The sequence below is a fragment of the Sceloporus occidentalis genome, unplaced genomic scaffold (assembly GCF_023333645.1).
Source record: "Sceloporus occidentalis isolate IW3139 unplaced genomic scaffold, rSceOcc1.0.p SCAF_2, whole genome shotgun sequence".
Taxonomy (NCBI): Eukaryota; Metazoa; Chordata; class Lepidosauria; order Squamata; family Phrynosomatidae; genus Sceloporus; species Sceloporus occidentalis.
The window spans coordinates 242,393,578-242,409,051 of NW_028316982.1; the positions used below are offsets into that span (position 1 = coordinate 242,393,578).

The 15,474-nt window shown below is 42.9% G+C and overlaps 2 protein-coding genes across 7 annotated transcripts in view; one reads left to right on the forward strand and one right to left on the reverse strand.

Annotated features, from left to right (window-relative positions):
- The window catches only part of BRCA2 (BRCA2 DNA repair associated), a 36,428-nt gene extending 31,905 nt beyond the window's left edge, over positions 1–4,523 (reverse strand). For 2 of the 3 annotated variants that reach the window (XM_089512516.1, XM_089512515.1), the window contains exons 1-3: positions 4,417–4,523; positions 2,470–2,721; positions 1,471–1,558 (exon numbers count right to left, since the gene is read on the reverse strand). In XM_089512516.1, the coding sequence (XP_089368642.1) occupies positions 1,471–1,558; positions 2,470–2,721; positions 4,417–4,504 (428 nt within the window). In that variant the 5' untranslated portion in view covers positions 4,505–4,523. Of the gene's footprint in view, positions 1–820; positions 1,015–1,470; positions 1,559–2,469; positions 2,722–4,416 lie in introns of those variants that run through there. The other variant, XM_089512517.1, reaches the window with a different exon arrangement.
- A 6,516-nt stretch (positions 4,524–11,039) lies between these two features.
- The window catches only part of ZAR1L (zygote arrest 1 like), a 35,213-nt gene continuing 30,778 nt past the window's right edge, over positions 11,040–15,474 (forward strand). For all 4 annotated transcript variants that reach the window (XM_089512536.1, XM_089512534.1, XM_089512533.1 and 1 more), the window contains exons 1-2: positions 11,040–12,083; positions 14,952–15,044. In XM_089512536.1, coding sequence (XP_089368662.1) covers positions 11,163–12,083; positions 14,952–15,044 — 1,014 coding nt within the window. In that variant the 5' untranslated portion in view covers positions 11,040–11,162. The remainder of the gene's footprint in view (positions 12,084–14,951; positions 15,045–15,474) is intronic.

A 15,474-nucleotide genomic window follows, 5' to 3' on the forward strand; every position in this document is an offset into this window, starting at 1 on the left:
CACCCAGCTGACCAATCAGGAGGCAGCTGAGGTCCAGCCAATAGAATGTGGGCTGGGACTTTTGAACATTCCATGTGTCCTTTGGTTTTGGCAGTTGGAATGTTGACAGTTGGGATTTGACAGTTAAGGGAACAGTTGAGTCCAAGAGAGGACTGGGTTCCATGAATTCCTGAGGGAATAGTCAGTTAGGGCTTGGAATCCTGAGAGTGAGGGTTCCAGGGATAGAGAAGGACGGTGAGGGGTAGAGTCTGAGTGGGAAAGGGCTCCCTACCATTTCACGTCCAGGACTCTAGGAAAGGGAGTGGCTGGAGTGTGATATCCTGCAGGATAGTGTTAGCTTTGGTGACAGTTAGGTCTAATTTTAAGAGAGGAACTTAATAGAAAGATTGAGTGAATCTTAGTTATAAGAAACTGGTGATTTAGCTAAAGATTTATAAAACTAATGGTAACTATAACAAAGTAGAAAGTAACAATTACATAAGATATCATTAAAAACAACATTGTTAAACCTTCTTGTAAATAAAGTTTTGTTTGTTTGATTTAAGAAGGACACGCCTGGACTTGAGTTAATACCACGCTACTCACAATACAAAAGCCAGGTGGCAGCCGTGGGATAAAAACTCCCAGGTGCCTGACATCATAGAAAAGGATTGTAGTTTGGGTGTGCATCACATAATTTGGTGGCAGCGTTAGGGTGAAGGTTGACTAGACAGGGCCTTCACATAATTGGGTGGCACAATAGAAAAGTTATTCGTTACAGAGACATTTGGGAGATGGGATCCAGGTCTAAATACAAAATTTATTTTTGTTTCATATATACCTTACACACATAGCCTGAAGGTAATTCTGTACAACATTTTTAATATTTTTGTTCATGAAACAAAGTTTGTGTACACCGAACCATCAGAGAGCAATGATGTCCCTATCTCAGCCATCCATGAAATTTTCTTTGGAATATTTCAGATTTTAGAATTCCAGATAAGGGAGAATCATCCTGTTGCAACAAAATGTAAAAGTAAAATTCCATTCTAGCAAAGAGCATTTGAAAGTAAATCTACATCCCTCTCAATTGACATATTCTTTTGCAACTAAGTTTCAGAGAAAGAAATAACATGATGCCACTTTACCTGTAGTGGTAGAATTGGATGTTTGCAATGTTGCAAACTAGGGAGTTTTAAGATGTTTGTGTGGGAATATATAGTAGTTATATATAGTTAATGGTGGCGCAGTGGTTAAATGCCTGTACTGCAGCCATTCACTCAAGACCACAAGGTTGCGAGTTCAAGACCAGCAAAAGGGCCCAAGCTCGACTCAGGCTTGCATCCTTCCGAGGTCACTAAAATGAGTACCCAGACTGTTGGGGGCAAATTAGCTTACTTGCTAATTAGCTTACTTGCTGTTCACCGCTATGATCTTTGGAATAGCGGTATATAAATAAAACAAATTATTATTATTATTATTATTATGTACCTTACAAGGAGACAGGCACTGGAAGGAGCCACTGCTTCATTTGATTGATCCACCTGTTCTGCTGTAGTAATGGCTTCATTAACTTTATCTGTAATGAAGATTTTAATTAAATAGATTTTGATCCACGTGTGTTGCCATAGTACTGGCTTCATTAAAATTTTTACCTGTAATAAAGACTGTATCCAATAGATTTTTACATATATTGTATTAAAGACTTTTTAAAAAACCCTAAAAGTTAATTAAACTAACCCTTTTACAGTCTTGTTCTATAAAAGTGTCAATGAAATCTTTGTTACTGGAACCAGAAGAAGCATGCCATAGCAAAATACTAAGGCACGGAGAGCTCCCTATTCAGGATTCCATTCACTTCTCCAGTCTTCCCCAATTTTCTTCTAGGATTTTTTCCTAAATAATTTTTATACTTCTATAAAATGTCAACATTGTTGAGTCTTCAGGTGGCTCCCTCTTGAACATGAAAGTTACCAACCTAAGCACTTTGAGAATGGGAACCACTATTGATAGGAAGAAGTGGGGTCTCTACAGATGGTGTGTGGGTATGTGAGAGAAAGGGAGTCTTCAAAACTCTTTCTTTTGTCTCAAGCAGCAGGCTGCCACAAACAAGCTAGTGAGGGAATAAGGAACAAATATCAGATGGTGAGAGATTGAGGAAATAGAAAAGTTTGTAGATGCAGAAAATGAAGTTATAGAAAAAAACATGGTGGCTGTGGTGATGGGGAAGTTCAATAAGGACTAAACTTCCTTAAAAAGTACATAATGCTGACTACTGTGTCTGTATGGAGGTGGGTGGTGGAGAATAAAAGACAATGTGACTGGCTGGCTAGAGCCCTATCTGGCTAGAACTATACCCCAGAACTTTCTGATGCAGAAACAAATTGTAGTCATATTATGTTCCCTTCTTCATAAAGGCTATTACTAATTGCACTATTGCAGGCATCCTTAGATCTTTACTACAACTCTGTATCAAAATGTGCAGCTTACCTGTTTCCGTGCTGTTCTGATCCAGTTCTTTTATAAGAGAAGTACACGATGGTACAGTTTTATTCTGGTCTTTAAATATCATTGGAGTTGATGCTGTTAAGCTATTTAGAGACAATTTTACCTTTGGTGTTTTAAAAATTGTTCGATCCAGACTGTTGGTTTTATGATCAGAGTACTCTGGTCTTTTAGAGTCATAAGGTGGAGCTTCTGAACTGAGTTCTTCAAACCAGTTAAGACTTATTGGCCCTAAGTCTAAAAAGAACAACGTTATTCAGGGAAGCATGTAGTAGATTTTAATAATATATTTAAGAAAGTACTACTACAAAATTGACAATAGCCTGCTTATAAATTACAACACACCATATACCATTTTCTTGAACTTGTCAGTTTTGCAGATTTGATGAGATATCCCAAGAAAGCATAATATAATTAATTCTCAACCTAAAATTTCTGCAGAAAGAATAACCTCTTCCTAAAGAAAAAAAAATAATGTATCCTCAATCTTGCCAATTACAATGTCAGTTTTACATCTTGGTTTTTCATATACCATGCTCAAGAATATGCCAATAAGTCAATCTAGGGAAACAGTAAACAGAAAAGAAAATTGGCCCTTCTTATCCACTGATTCTGCATCCACTGATTCAGCCATCCATGGCTTTAAAATACCCCCCCCAACCCATTCCAAAAAGCAAAGCTTGATTTTGCCATTTTATATAAAGGACATATTATTGTATATAATGGGACTTGAGCATTCAATGAATTTTGGTATCCTATGTGGAAACCCCAGAGGATACCAAGGGTCCACTGTGTGGGGAAGACATGAGGAAACAGTCAACAATTTCCCTTTTCCTTTCAAATGGTTTAAAGTTTAACACATAACCACGACCAAAAATACAAGTTTAAAGATTAACACATAACTAAGATTTAAAAATTGTTCAGTTCCTTCATATTCTCTCTCACACTCAGAACAAGATCCCTGTGTCCAATTTTAGACACTTGCCCTCACCTTTTGCAACCCCTTCCAAACACTTTACAATGCTCAATGCTCTCACTGACTCTTCAGAGAGGGTTTGAAGGTGGCATACAGGGGGAGAGCAAGAGAGAAAGATCAGCTGTGTGAGCAGTCACATACTCATGCAAATATTAGCTAAAATCCAGCATCAATGAAGCTACAGCTCTTCACCATTCAGCTGTGGTGTTATGAAAAAAACCAACAGCTTCCAACATAAAATACAGACAGAGAAACAACCTTTGACAGAGGGCTAAACTACACATCATGCAGTTAGCCACCAAAGAAGGCTCTCCCACAACTCAGCAAATACTAGCTACTGTTGAAGGATTTTTTTTCACAGATAAGTTTAATTTCTCTTCCACACCTATTCTGATCCTATTATTATACCACCTCAACTAATATAATTTGCATTAAAAACCTATACATTTTGGCTCACAATCGAAGCCAGTGTACTTTAATATATAGTTGCTGTTTTTACCACTATTGTCATTCTTATGATTTCTATAACAGCTTTGTGGTACATGGCGTTTTACAATGAATAGGTATTGCACTGTATGAACTCCATATCAGTTATTTTGCATTCTCTGAAGATGCCATCCACAGATGTGAGCGAAACGTCAGGAATAAATTCTTCCAGAACACAGCCACAAAGCTCGGAAAAACTCACAAAAAATGATGGACGCCGGCCGTGAAATCCTTTGACTTCATATCTGCATAAATCTCTTTTATGGTTTGATCATACATGTGGGCAGTACAAATGCAGGAATGTTTGCATTACTATATACAGCTTTGCAGTAGGAATAATATGGACCGAAACAATGAAGTAAATAACCCAAACATCTGAATGATACCTATAATCAAACAGTTGATTGAAGAGTTTACATAAAGCACTATATTTTAAATAGATATCTAGGCTTTACAAAGGTAAATGGTACCTGAATCACTGCATCGTGCTTTGTATATTTCAAAGAAAGATGGCTTCTTTGAAGATGTATCAACATTTTTCTTAATCATCATTGCCATTGTTAGGTAACCCTGCAAATATTACAATGTTTTCAAGTTTTGTACTATCATATTTAGTACATATTCTATTTCTTTGGCTTTAAGTGTTATCCAAAAATGAGTTAAACACCCAAACCTAGCAGTATGAACATTTATGCATAATTTAGCTTTCCATAATAGTTCCACAGTAGAAAAAGTTTTGTAATTAAAACACACACACACAAAAGCAAGGAATGACTTCTGGTAAGGATTACTGAATGGGTAAGTGCTAGGAATTTGGAAACATAATGTGACACAATATCCCAATAGGCAAAGGGGTCAGGCAAGGCTGCATCCTATCACCTTAATTGTTTAACTTGTATGCTGAAAACATCATAAGGAAAGCAGAATTAAAATCAGAAAAAGGAGGAGTGAAGATAGGAGGAAGCAACATTAGCAACCTAAGATGTGCGGATGACACCATAATATTAGCAGAAGACACTCAGGAATTGAAACAGTTAATAAGGAAGGTCAAAGATGAAACTGCAAATTATGCTGAACATAAAGAAAATAAAAATAATGACCACAGAAGAAATACACAAATTTAATCTAGACAACGAGGAAACTGAAATAGTTAAAGAATTCCCTTATCTAAGATCAAACACTGACCAAAATGGAGACTGCAGTCAAGAAATAAGAACACTAGGAATGGAAAGGGCAGCTATGAAAGAACTGGAAAAGACACTGAAGAGCAAAGACATACAACTGAGTATTAAAGTCAGAATCATACAGGCCATTGTGTTCCCAATTACCATGTACAGATGTGAGAGCTAGATAGTGAAGGAAGCAGACAAAAAGAAAATTAACTCATTTGAAATGTGGTGCTGGAGAAGAGTACTTAGGAAACCATGGACAGCCAAGAAGACAAACAAATGGATTCTTGAACAGATCAGAGCTCTTCTTGGAAGCAAAGATGATCAAGTTGAGATATTGGACTTTAGCCACATAATGAGAAGACACAGATCACTAGAAAAACCAATAACGCTAGGAAAGGTAGAGGGTAGAAGAAAGAGGAAGACTACAAACCAGATGGATAACCCCAGGGGGTTTGTGGGCAAGGGCTTGCAGGATCTGGGCAAGGCAGTGGAGGACAGGGATTGGAGATGTCTCATCCATGGGGTCGCCATGAGCCAGAACTGACACTAGGGCAGCTAACAACAAACAAAATGTGACACATATAGTACAGCAGCTCCACCGGCAATAGTTGTAGGCTCCCTTATCCAAAATACTTGGGGCCAGAAGTGTTTTGGACTTTGGAATACAGTATTAGCACATACACAAGGAGACATCCTGGAGATGGGACCCAAGCCTAAATATGGAATTTGTTTATGTTTCATGTACACCTTTTATAAGTATAGCCTGAAGGTAATTTTATACACAGCACTTTTTTTATAACATCGTGCATGAAACAAAATTTGCGCACTCTGGATCTCAGCCACACGCATGGACAATTTTGGGTTTTGGATTACACTTGTCCCTCCATATTTGCTAGGGTTAGGGGCACAAGACCCCCGTGAATATGGAAAAACAGCAAATAACAAAAACACCATGTTTTTACCTGAGAGGACACTTCTCTATGAATCTCTAGGTCATCCAGCGCAATTCTGTGGTCAACGTCCAACAGAGACTGACCATAGAACTGTGCTGGAGGAGCTACAAATGCCGAGTAGAGTAGTCTTTCTAGGAATCTCTAGTGCAACTTTCAGTGCAACTTTTAGATAAAGTTGACCACAGAGTTGCACTGGAAGACCTAGATATTCCTAGAGAGAACACATTAATCAAATCCTTGAATATTCAAAGCCGCAAAAAATAGATGGATGAGTGTATTTTGGAATTCAGGATCAGGAATACTCCATCTGTACCAACATATTTCTGGGTTAAATTCAAAGTCCTGATATTGGCATGTAAATCTCTAAAATAATAAAATAATAAAAAAATTTTTTATTTCTATCCCGCTTTTTGCCAAGCAATCAAAGCGGCGTACAACAAGCTAAAATACATCCATATATATGTAATGTCCCCCTTAAAACAAGATTAAACAGTATAAGATTAAAAACTACATGTTAAAAGCCAACTAATCCAAATCTTCATCATCATGGGCAGCAGCGTTCATGAGTCCAGTTCATCTGGAAAGTCCACTCCCTCCCTGACCTCTATCAGCCAGAAGCACTGATTGTCTGCCAAAGCCAGCAGCCACAAGGAGCGAGGCTTTTTCAGTGGTCTATCTATTTTACCTTGCCTTGTACCTCAGTCAGGATTTACATAGATTGCAGCTGGGTGAAACCTGCGGTTATTTGGTATTTAACAGCTCAGTTTTTGGTAGAAGATGGAAGACAGAAAGAAGGATGGATGGAAAGGAAGAACAAAAGTTGAAATGGGAAGAAGTGAAGGCTAAGAAAGAAAGAAGCGCTGAGTGTAAGAAATACTGAAGAAAGTGGCGAGACTGAGAGAAGAAGTAGATTAGGAAAGTATATTTTGATGTTGAGATTTTATATATATATATATATATATATATATATATAATATTATAATATATTATATACATTAAAGACATGGATTGGATATATTATTGATTGGGGATTGGATTGTGTAAGAATAATTGTTGAATGTTTTGCTCTATTTTTAAATTGTTTATTTTATATATCAAAACTGAGTTAAAGACAATAGTGTTCAGGGAAGCATTACCAGATATTAAACTATTGTTATCCGATGTTATTGTAATTTGTCGTCTGATATATTTTATTATTTATTATTATCATTATTATATTTATATTAACATATTAATACATCTTAATTATGTATTATGTTTAATTATTTATTGTAGAATGTATTCCTTAGGCAGTTTTATTTTATCTATTTTAACTGATTGTATATACACAGCGCCATGTAAATTAAATAAAGGTTAATAATAATAATGATGATGATGATGATAACCACACTGCAATAATAATAATAATAATAATAATCCAGTTTGAGACCTGCTTTAACTGCCCTGGTTCAATGCTAGGGAATTCTGGGAACTGTAGTTCTGTGAGACATTTAGCCTTCTCTATCAGAGCTCTGGTGCCACAATAAACTACAATTCCCAGGATTCCATGGCACTGAGCCAGGGCAGTTAAAGCAGTCCCAAACTGGATTATTATTTCTGCATTGTGGTTGTTATTATTATATAAAAATATTATTATATGTTATTAATAATATATGTTATTTAATAAATATGGTATATATATATATATATATATATTAGAAGTTTGGAAGTCGGAAACGACTTGTAGGCGCCACAATGACAAGAAATACCACTATTATTATTATTATCATCATCATCGTCATCATCCCCCCAAAAGAAAGCGAGAACCAACCCCCTCAAAACTGACCGGCTCCTGCGCAGCCTCAGCAACTGAGTCCCTTCCTCGAAATACAAACTCCGGCGCCAAATCACGCCGACGCATGCGCAGTGGAGAAAGAGGGCGTGTTTTCCCCATTCCGACTCTTCCCCTGCCCTTTTTTTTTTCCCGAAAGCCTGCAGCGCCACCAGCGGCGACCAATCAGCTCAGGGAATGATGTGTCAGGCCACGCCTCCAGTTTAGCAGTAGCTTAGAATGCGGGGGCGGGGTGCGCTGCTTTATCCCTGCCGCCCCCGAGGCTCATGGGAAATGTAGTTCTGCTTTCTGTGGAAAGTTTTAATCTTCTTGTGTGCTTTCAAGTCGTTTCCGACTTTTGGTGACCCTATAATGGGGTTTTCTTGGCAAACTTTGTTCAGAGGAGGTTTGCCATTGCCTTTCCCTGAGGCTGAGACAGTGTTACTTGCCCACTGCAAATAAAGACATACCTCATTATTTGTGTATACATACACACACACCTCAGTACAATAACATATACTGTATAGTACAATACAGTGCAATACATAGATATACCTCAGTACACTATCATCCAAAACCCACAAAGACACCCAATGGTTTCCATAGCTGAGCTGGGATTTGAACCCTGGACTCCAGAGTCACAGCTCAACACTCAAACCATTACGCCACACAGGGTTTTCTTGGCAAGTTTCTTCAGAGAGGGTTTGCCATTGCCTTTCCCTAAGGCTGAGAGAGTGTGACTTGCCCAAGGTCACGCAGTTGGTTTCCATGGCTGAGCCAGGATTCGAACCCTGGACTCGAGTCACAGTCCAATACTCAAATCATCATGCCACATGGGCATCACTTGGTTTCCTTGGCAGGTTTCTTCAGAGGGGGGTTGCCATTGCCATCCTCTGAGGCTGAGAGAGTGTGACTTGCCCAGGGTCAGCCCACTGTAAATACAGACACACCTCAGTTAACAAAGTGCAATAACATCCAAAATCCACAACATAGGGATATGTTCATGGGGACAACCAAAATGCACAAGATACACGTTTGCAGGCACCATCACATGTGCATTTGGGTTGGCCCCCATATCACAGGCATCACTGTTTTGTGCATTTCTGGATGTTATTGTACTTTGCTACATAATTCTCTGGTAAGGGAGGGCTGGAGAAAGACAGACTTTCAGAGTTGGTTTGGTGCAGTGTGTCAGCTGTCAACAATGAAATAAAGTTGGGCCTGGAAAGAATCATCATCATCATCATTTTATATCCCGCCTTTCTTCTCCAATATAGGGACTCAAGGCAGCAAATGGGTTTCTGCTTTAAATTATCCCACTGCAGCTGAAGGTATACAGCTGCCTCCAGAATCACTTAGGAACAAATGTGGAGAGCAAAAAAGAAAGAAAAGGGAAATGCAGATTAGCCTGGCAAGATGAGAAAGCATAGATTTGTAAGTTTCACCACCAAAATGGAAATGATAAGAAAAGTGGAGGGTGATGAAAGGGGGGGAAAATCATCTCAAAATGCATTTTGGAAGAAGCTTTCAAGTGGTCTGATTTCATGTGCCTTCAAGTCATTTCAGACTTATGACAACCCTATCACAGTGTTTTCTTGGCAAGTTTCTTCAGAGGGGGCTTGCCATTGCCATCCTCTGAGGCTGAGAGAGTGTAACTTGACAAAGGTTACCCAGTGGGTTTCCATGGCTCAGCTGGGATTCGAACCCTGGTCTCCAGAGTCCTACTCCCAATGCTCAAACCACTACACCATGCTGGCTCTAAGTGATCTGCAGAAGATTAAAACACATTTTAAAGTTTACTTATGCAAGGTTTATGTGTCCAGGGATTGCAGAAATAAAGTGACACCACTTTGACTATCATGGATTCATTTCACATGTGCAGAATATTGGTTTTGAAACGTTTGCTGAAACATGTTGAACTGTTCCTTTTTTGTGTGGTGTATTCTATGTTACTTGTACCTCTGCTACCAAAGTTTTTATTAAAGAGGTAAAGCCCAGGAACACATCCACATTGTTAGCTGAGGTAAACCTGTACCATAAAGGCACCAGATCCTATCTGATCTTGGAAGCTAAGCAGGCTTGGTCCTGGTTAGTACTTAGTAGCTGGATGGGAGGCCACTAAGAAGACCACGCGCTGTAGGCTGTATTTCAGAGGAAGAAACTGGCAAGATGACCTCTGAGTATTCCTGGCCTAAGAAAGCCCTGTGGAATTCATGGGGTTGTTGTAAGTTAACAGTTGACTTGAACAGCTCACACACACACACAACTACAGTTCCTCCACCAAAAATTTGCACAGCTTGGAAAAGTCATTTTTGAATTAGAGATTTCAAAATATATCAGCCAGCACAACTTGACTTTTTCCAGCTCTACAACTTTGTACAGCAGAGCGAGTTACATTTATCAGTTGTATCTCAATGCTGTGATAGAATAGTAAAAGTGAGCACTCAGCCTGGCTTGATACACAGTCACAGATTTGCCCCAATTATTGTGGACTGTGACCCTTACTTGAGCTCATTGCACATTATTTCGTCAGAAAGCGGACGTTTTGAATCACTTAGAAGTTTAAAGGGATGACTTTTAAAAGTCTGGTGTTTGACCCTCCTAAAAAACACAAAGTGTTCAAGGTTTGATAAGGACTGAAGATGGTCTGCTGAATGAGCAATTCCTGGATGTCATGTGCGTTATGTGTGTCCTCTGCTGGTTTTTTAAATGTTCATTTTAGGGTCACCATGAGTCTGAAAGGCATGGAGGGCACACAGCAACTTTGAGCAATTTATGCTGAGAAGTGCTACAGGGTCCCTTAGCAGCAGAGCTAGTCTTCTTGGGCTGGCCCTGCTTGGCTTCTGGGTTCATGCAGGACTGGGCCCTTGAGGGTATTTAGGCACAACTGAGGCATAGTGTACACATTCAGTTCCCACCTTTGTGTTCAACACTCATTGCAGCCAATAGTACCAGGAAAGGCAGACACTTTGCTTTGAGAATTTTATACACAGTGGATTTTATAGGCTATGAGCGTAATAAGGATGAACTGAAGAGAAGGGTCAGCGTCTGCTTGGGACTCAGGGACCAGTTTTATTCTAGATAAGGTCCAGCCCCATCTCTCTCTTTGGGGGAGGCAGCCTCATCCGTTAACGCATATTGTTGTTGTTGTAGTTGTTGTGGTCATTGCTTGGTGCCCGTGGGGTGTCCTTTGCGGGGTCAGTCTCTCCTTGGGCCACAACTTCTGTGACTTCTAAGGGCCAGCCCCATGATCTCTCTCTCTCTCTCTCTCTCTGGGGAAGATGGAGGGAGAGCAGCAGGGCGCCCTGCTCATTAATCAGCGGATGCCTGGGGCGCTTCCTGGGCGGATAAAAGGGCCCTTGTGGGGGGGGGGGTCCTGGAGGCAGGCGGCCATGGAGCGCTTCGTCTACCCGCCCTACGGCCTCTTCCACCCGCATCACCACCAGGGCTGCTACGGCAGCGCCTTCGCCCCGCAGGGCAACGGAGCCGGGGGCCCCGCCCGACCCCCTCCTCCTCCTCCTCCTCCTCCGTCGAAGCAGAAGCAGCCCAGCTGGAAGCAGAGCAAGAGCAGCGGGGCGCCCCCCAGCAACCCCTACCGCCGGGGCCTGGCTCCGGGGCCGGCTGCCCCCTCCTCCTCCCCTCCTCCTCCTCCGCCGGCGGAGTACTTGGACCCCTTGAAGCGGGCCCAGCTGAAGGCCCTGCTGACCCAGGTGGGCCCGGGCCTCAACCCCAGGCCCCGCCGGGGCAGCAGCAGCAGCGGCAGCAGCACCAAGGAGGTGGGCGTGCAGGTGAACCCGCGGGTGGAGGCCGCCGTCCAGTGCTCGCTGGGGCCCAGGACCCTCCAGGCCCCCAACGCCCCCAGGGCCCCCAGCCCTGCCTCCGGACGCCCCCTCCCTCCGCGCCAGCAGCAGCCCCGCAGCCTCTACTCGCCGGCCCTGGGCCCCGGGCACTTCACCTGCCCCGAGGCCATCGCCGAGGAAGAGGAGCAGGAGCAGGAGGAGGAGCAGGCGGCGGCGGCAGGAGAAGCAACGCAGGACTCCCCCCCGGAGCCTGAGGGGGAGCCAGAGGCATCCTTGGAGGAGGAAGAGGAGGAGGAGAGGGAAGAGCAGGCCCCCCAGGAGCGCCAAGGGAATGGCGGAGACGCCCAGAAAGAGGAAGGAGGAGGAGAGGGCGAGGAGGAGAGTAGGAAGACCACTTTTCAGGTGAGATCATGGGCCCTCGGGAAAGCCTTAGGCTTGGGTGGCTTCGGGTCAGGGAGAACAGGCCTCCTCCTTTTCCAGGACATGTCCTCCGGGAGACCTAGCGTCCTCCTTTTCCAGGACATGTCCTCCGGGAGACCTAGCGTCCTCCTTTTCCAGGACATGTCCTCCGGGAGACCTAGCGTCCTCCTTTTCCAGGACATGTCCTCCGGGAGACCTAGCGTCCTCCTTTTCCAGGACATGTCCTCCGGGAGACCTAGCGTCCTCCTTTTCCAGGACATGTCCTCCGGGAGACCTAGCGTCCTCCTTTTCCAGGACATGTCCTCCGGGAGACCTAGCGTCCTCCTTTTCCAGGACATGTCCTCCGGGAGACCTAGCGTCCTCCTTTTCCAGGACATGTCCTCCGGGAGACCTAGCGTCCTCCTTTTCCAGGACATGTCCTCCGGGAGACCTAGCGTCCTCCTTTTCCAGGACATGTCCTCCGGGAGACCTAGCGTCCTCCTTTTCCAGGACATGTCCTCCGGGAGACCTAGCGTCCTCCTTTTCCAGGACATGTCCTCCGGGAGACCTAGCGTCCTCCTTTTCCAGGACATGTCCTCCGGGAGACCTAGCGTCCTCCTTTTCCAGGACATGTCCTCAGGGAGACCTAGCGTCCTCCTTTTCCAGGTGACTAGGTGTCCTCCTTTTCCTGGCCATGTCCTACACTCCGTCTCTGTCCAGGAAGAGTTCCAACATGCCCTCCGTTTGGGGCCGGTCTTAAGAAGCCTGGATTGGTTCTCCTGGCTTTGCAAGCTCTGGCTTCGTGATGCCCTCCCTTATTCCTGAATGTGGTGACTGTGGTGGAGCCTTGTCCTCCTCGGCAGTTGGACATTGGTCACCCTCTTGTCCTACACATCCCCAGACTCCTTCCAGGAGGACTCCCAAAAGAGCCTCATTTTGAGCAGGACTAAGAAGCCTGAATTTATACTTGTATTAGTGTTTCCGGCTTTTGCTTTTGTAAAGCTCTACGTTCTTCTGGAAAGCCTTATGTTTTGCAGGGCCTCCTCCTCCTCCTCCTCCTCCTCTTTTGCAGCTAGGATCTCTGGTCACCCTCCTTTTCCAGGACATGTCCTACATTTCAGTCTTGCAAGGTCCTTACAGAGCTCTGAGCAAACACTTACATTTTTACTTTACTAACTTTACGAAGAAGAAACCCTTGGCTGCATCGTCATTTAAACCCCTCATTTCATTCCTCCCTTATGTTGAAATTTAAGAGGGGGGACGGACGGACCACCATTTGGTATTTGCAGTGTCCTCAAGCCGCCCATTGCCTAACGCGTTTGCTAGCCTTCTCCAGTCAGAGGAAGAAGCCAGCCCTGAGCTCCGGGTGCGAGTCTTGTCTGCTGATGCTCCTAGCAAAGCAGAACCGTAGAAGGCCCCATCCTGTCTTGCAGTGAGTGAGGTCAGGCTGCCAAGCAGCAGACATGTTCTCCAAGGGAACAGCAAAGGTCGTCTTCTGAGTCATGCGCAGAATGGAAGACGTTTTGGAACTCTTCCTGGACACAAGGTCGAAATGTAGGATTATGTTCTGGGAAAGGAAGATCCCTGGCTTAGGGTCTCTGGCTTCTGATCGGCTGGTTTGTAAGTCAGTTGGTCACGATCCTTTCTGCTCCCACTGAGCCTCGTCCCACTCACTTTCCGTTCTGCTGAGCTCCAGCATTTTAAAGGGACGCAGGTGAACGCCAAAGCAGACATTTGGGGAGCAGACAGTGGTGTCATCTCCTTTTGTTATCTGCGCTGAGGAGAACCCCATGGAAAAACAAGGGAGTAGCCCTATGCATGTTTACATTCTCAAGTTTATTTCGGGCCAAGATCCCAATTTCTTCATACTCATCCAGGTTTTAGTGGGTCTGATTCAAGTAGTGCATCTGTTTGGCTCTATCCCAATGTTTAGTATGGGTCCATTAATGCCAAAGGTGGATCTTGTCTTTTAGGAATTCCTCAATAAAGACAGCCATGGGGATAGAAAAGCTTGAGAAGTGTTATCAGTAATGGGATCTCTTGGGAGGCTTTCATTAATAGAGTTTCCCTCAGTCAAACTGATTTGGCAGCTCACAGGGAGAAGCTCTTCCTACTCCCTCTAAAAATGTATTGACCCTTTTGTGATGCCTCCAATATTGTTCTGATTTTATCAGCAGCAATGTTACTGTAACCATTACAGTGTATGATAGGTAGGAACTTTAGCATATAATAGCAGTTTAAGGAGATGTTAACAAGTGGCAGTTATTTGATCTTTTAATTGCATGTATTAGAGACTGCACCTAGGACCTTCAGCAAGTATTTCCTCTCTAAACTGCTGCTTTTCTTTGAATTGCTGCAGTAGAACGGAGCATCTATCAGAAAGATATGAACTTTGCCTGGAAGGAGAGAGCATCTGTTCTTCTGTAGGACTATTGAGTTAAGTTCAATAGGAAAAGATACTGCTATGCAAGTTGGAGGGAGAATATGTGGCTCTCCAGATATTGGGACTGTTGGATTGCAGCTTCCTTTATCACTATAGGCTATACTTGCTAGGGCTGATGTAAACTGCATTTGAACAGCTGCTCAGTCAAAGGTTGCCCTCCCCTTTTACCATGAGAAAAAAACAGCTAATAGCCTCACAGGGGCATATAGGGGTCCATTAATAACAGTGTTGATTAACTGCTAGGCTTTACTGCCAGCCTGCGCAGTATACAAAGGAGCTATTTTGAACCCAAGCATCACTGGTTGTGGGTTTGAGGATTTTACCAGCACCACTAGGACTGCCCCCCAAATAGTCAATATTCTTAAACCTGGGCCGATGAATGTGAATTGGCATTTGCTATGCTGTTAATAAACTACTTTCTATTGCAGTTTCTAGAACAGAAATATGGCTATTTCCATTGCAATGACTGCAAGACCAGATGGGAAAGTGCTTATGTGTGGTGCATTTCTGGAACAAATAAGGTATATTTAGTAGAGAAGTAGACAACTTGCTTCTAGGGGAGTATATTTTCCCTAGTAACTCCCAAAGAATTGTTGTATGGATGGACTGGATGGAGATGGGCATAGCTTGTTTAAAATTGCTGTCCTTCTCAAACCTGCAAAAACAAAACTTGTATCCAGCTTCCAGATAGTTGCTTGTGTCTTCCACGTATACAGTCATAAGGAGAGTTTGTTTCTACAACTGATAGCTTATAAATCTTTTTGACTAAATTGCAGTGATATAAAGGTGTGGACACTAGAAATAATGATAGTTCTCACAGAACTTTCATTCTTAAAAATACTGAGGACATTATTGACAACGTATTCTACTAGCAAGTCGACGGCTTCCTTTGTCCTAATCCTGACATTGGACCTTTTTATTGAAAATTGTGTTTTGAGACACTAAATGAAC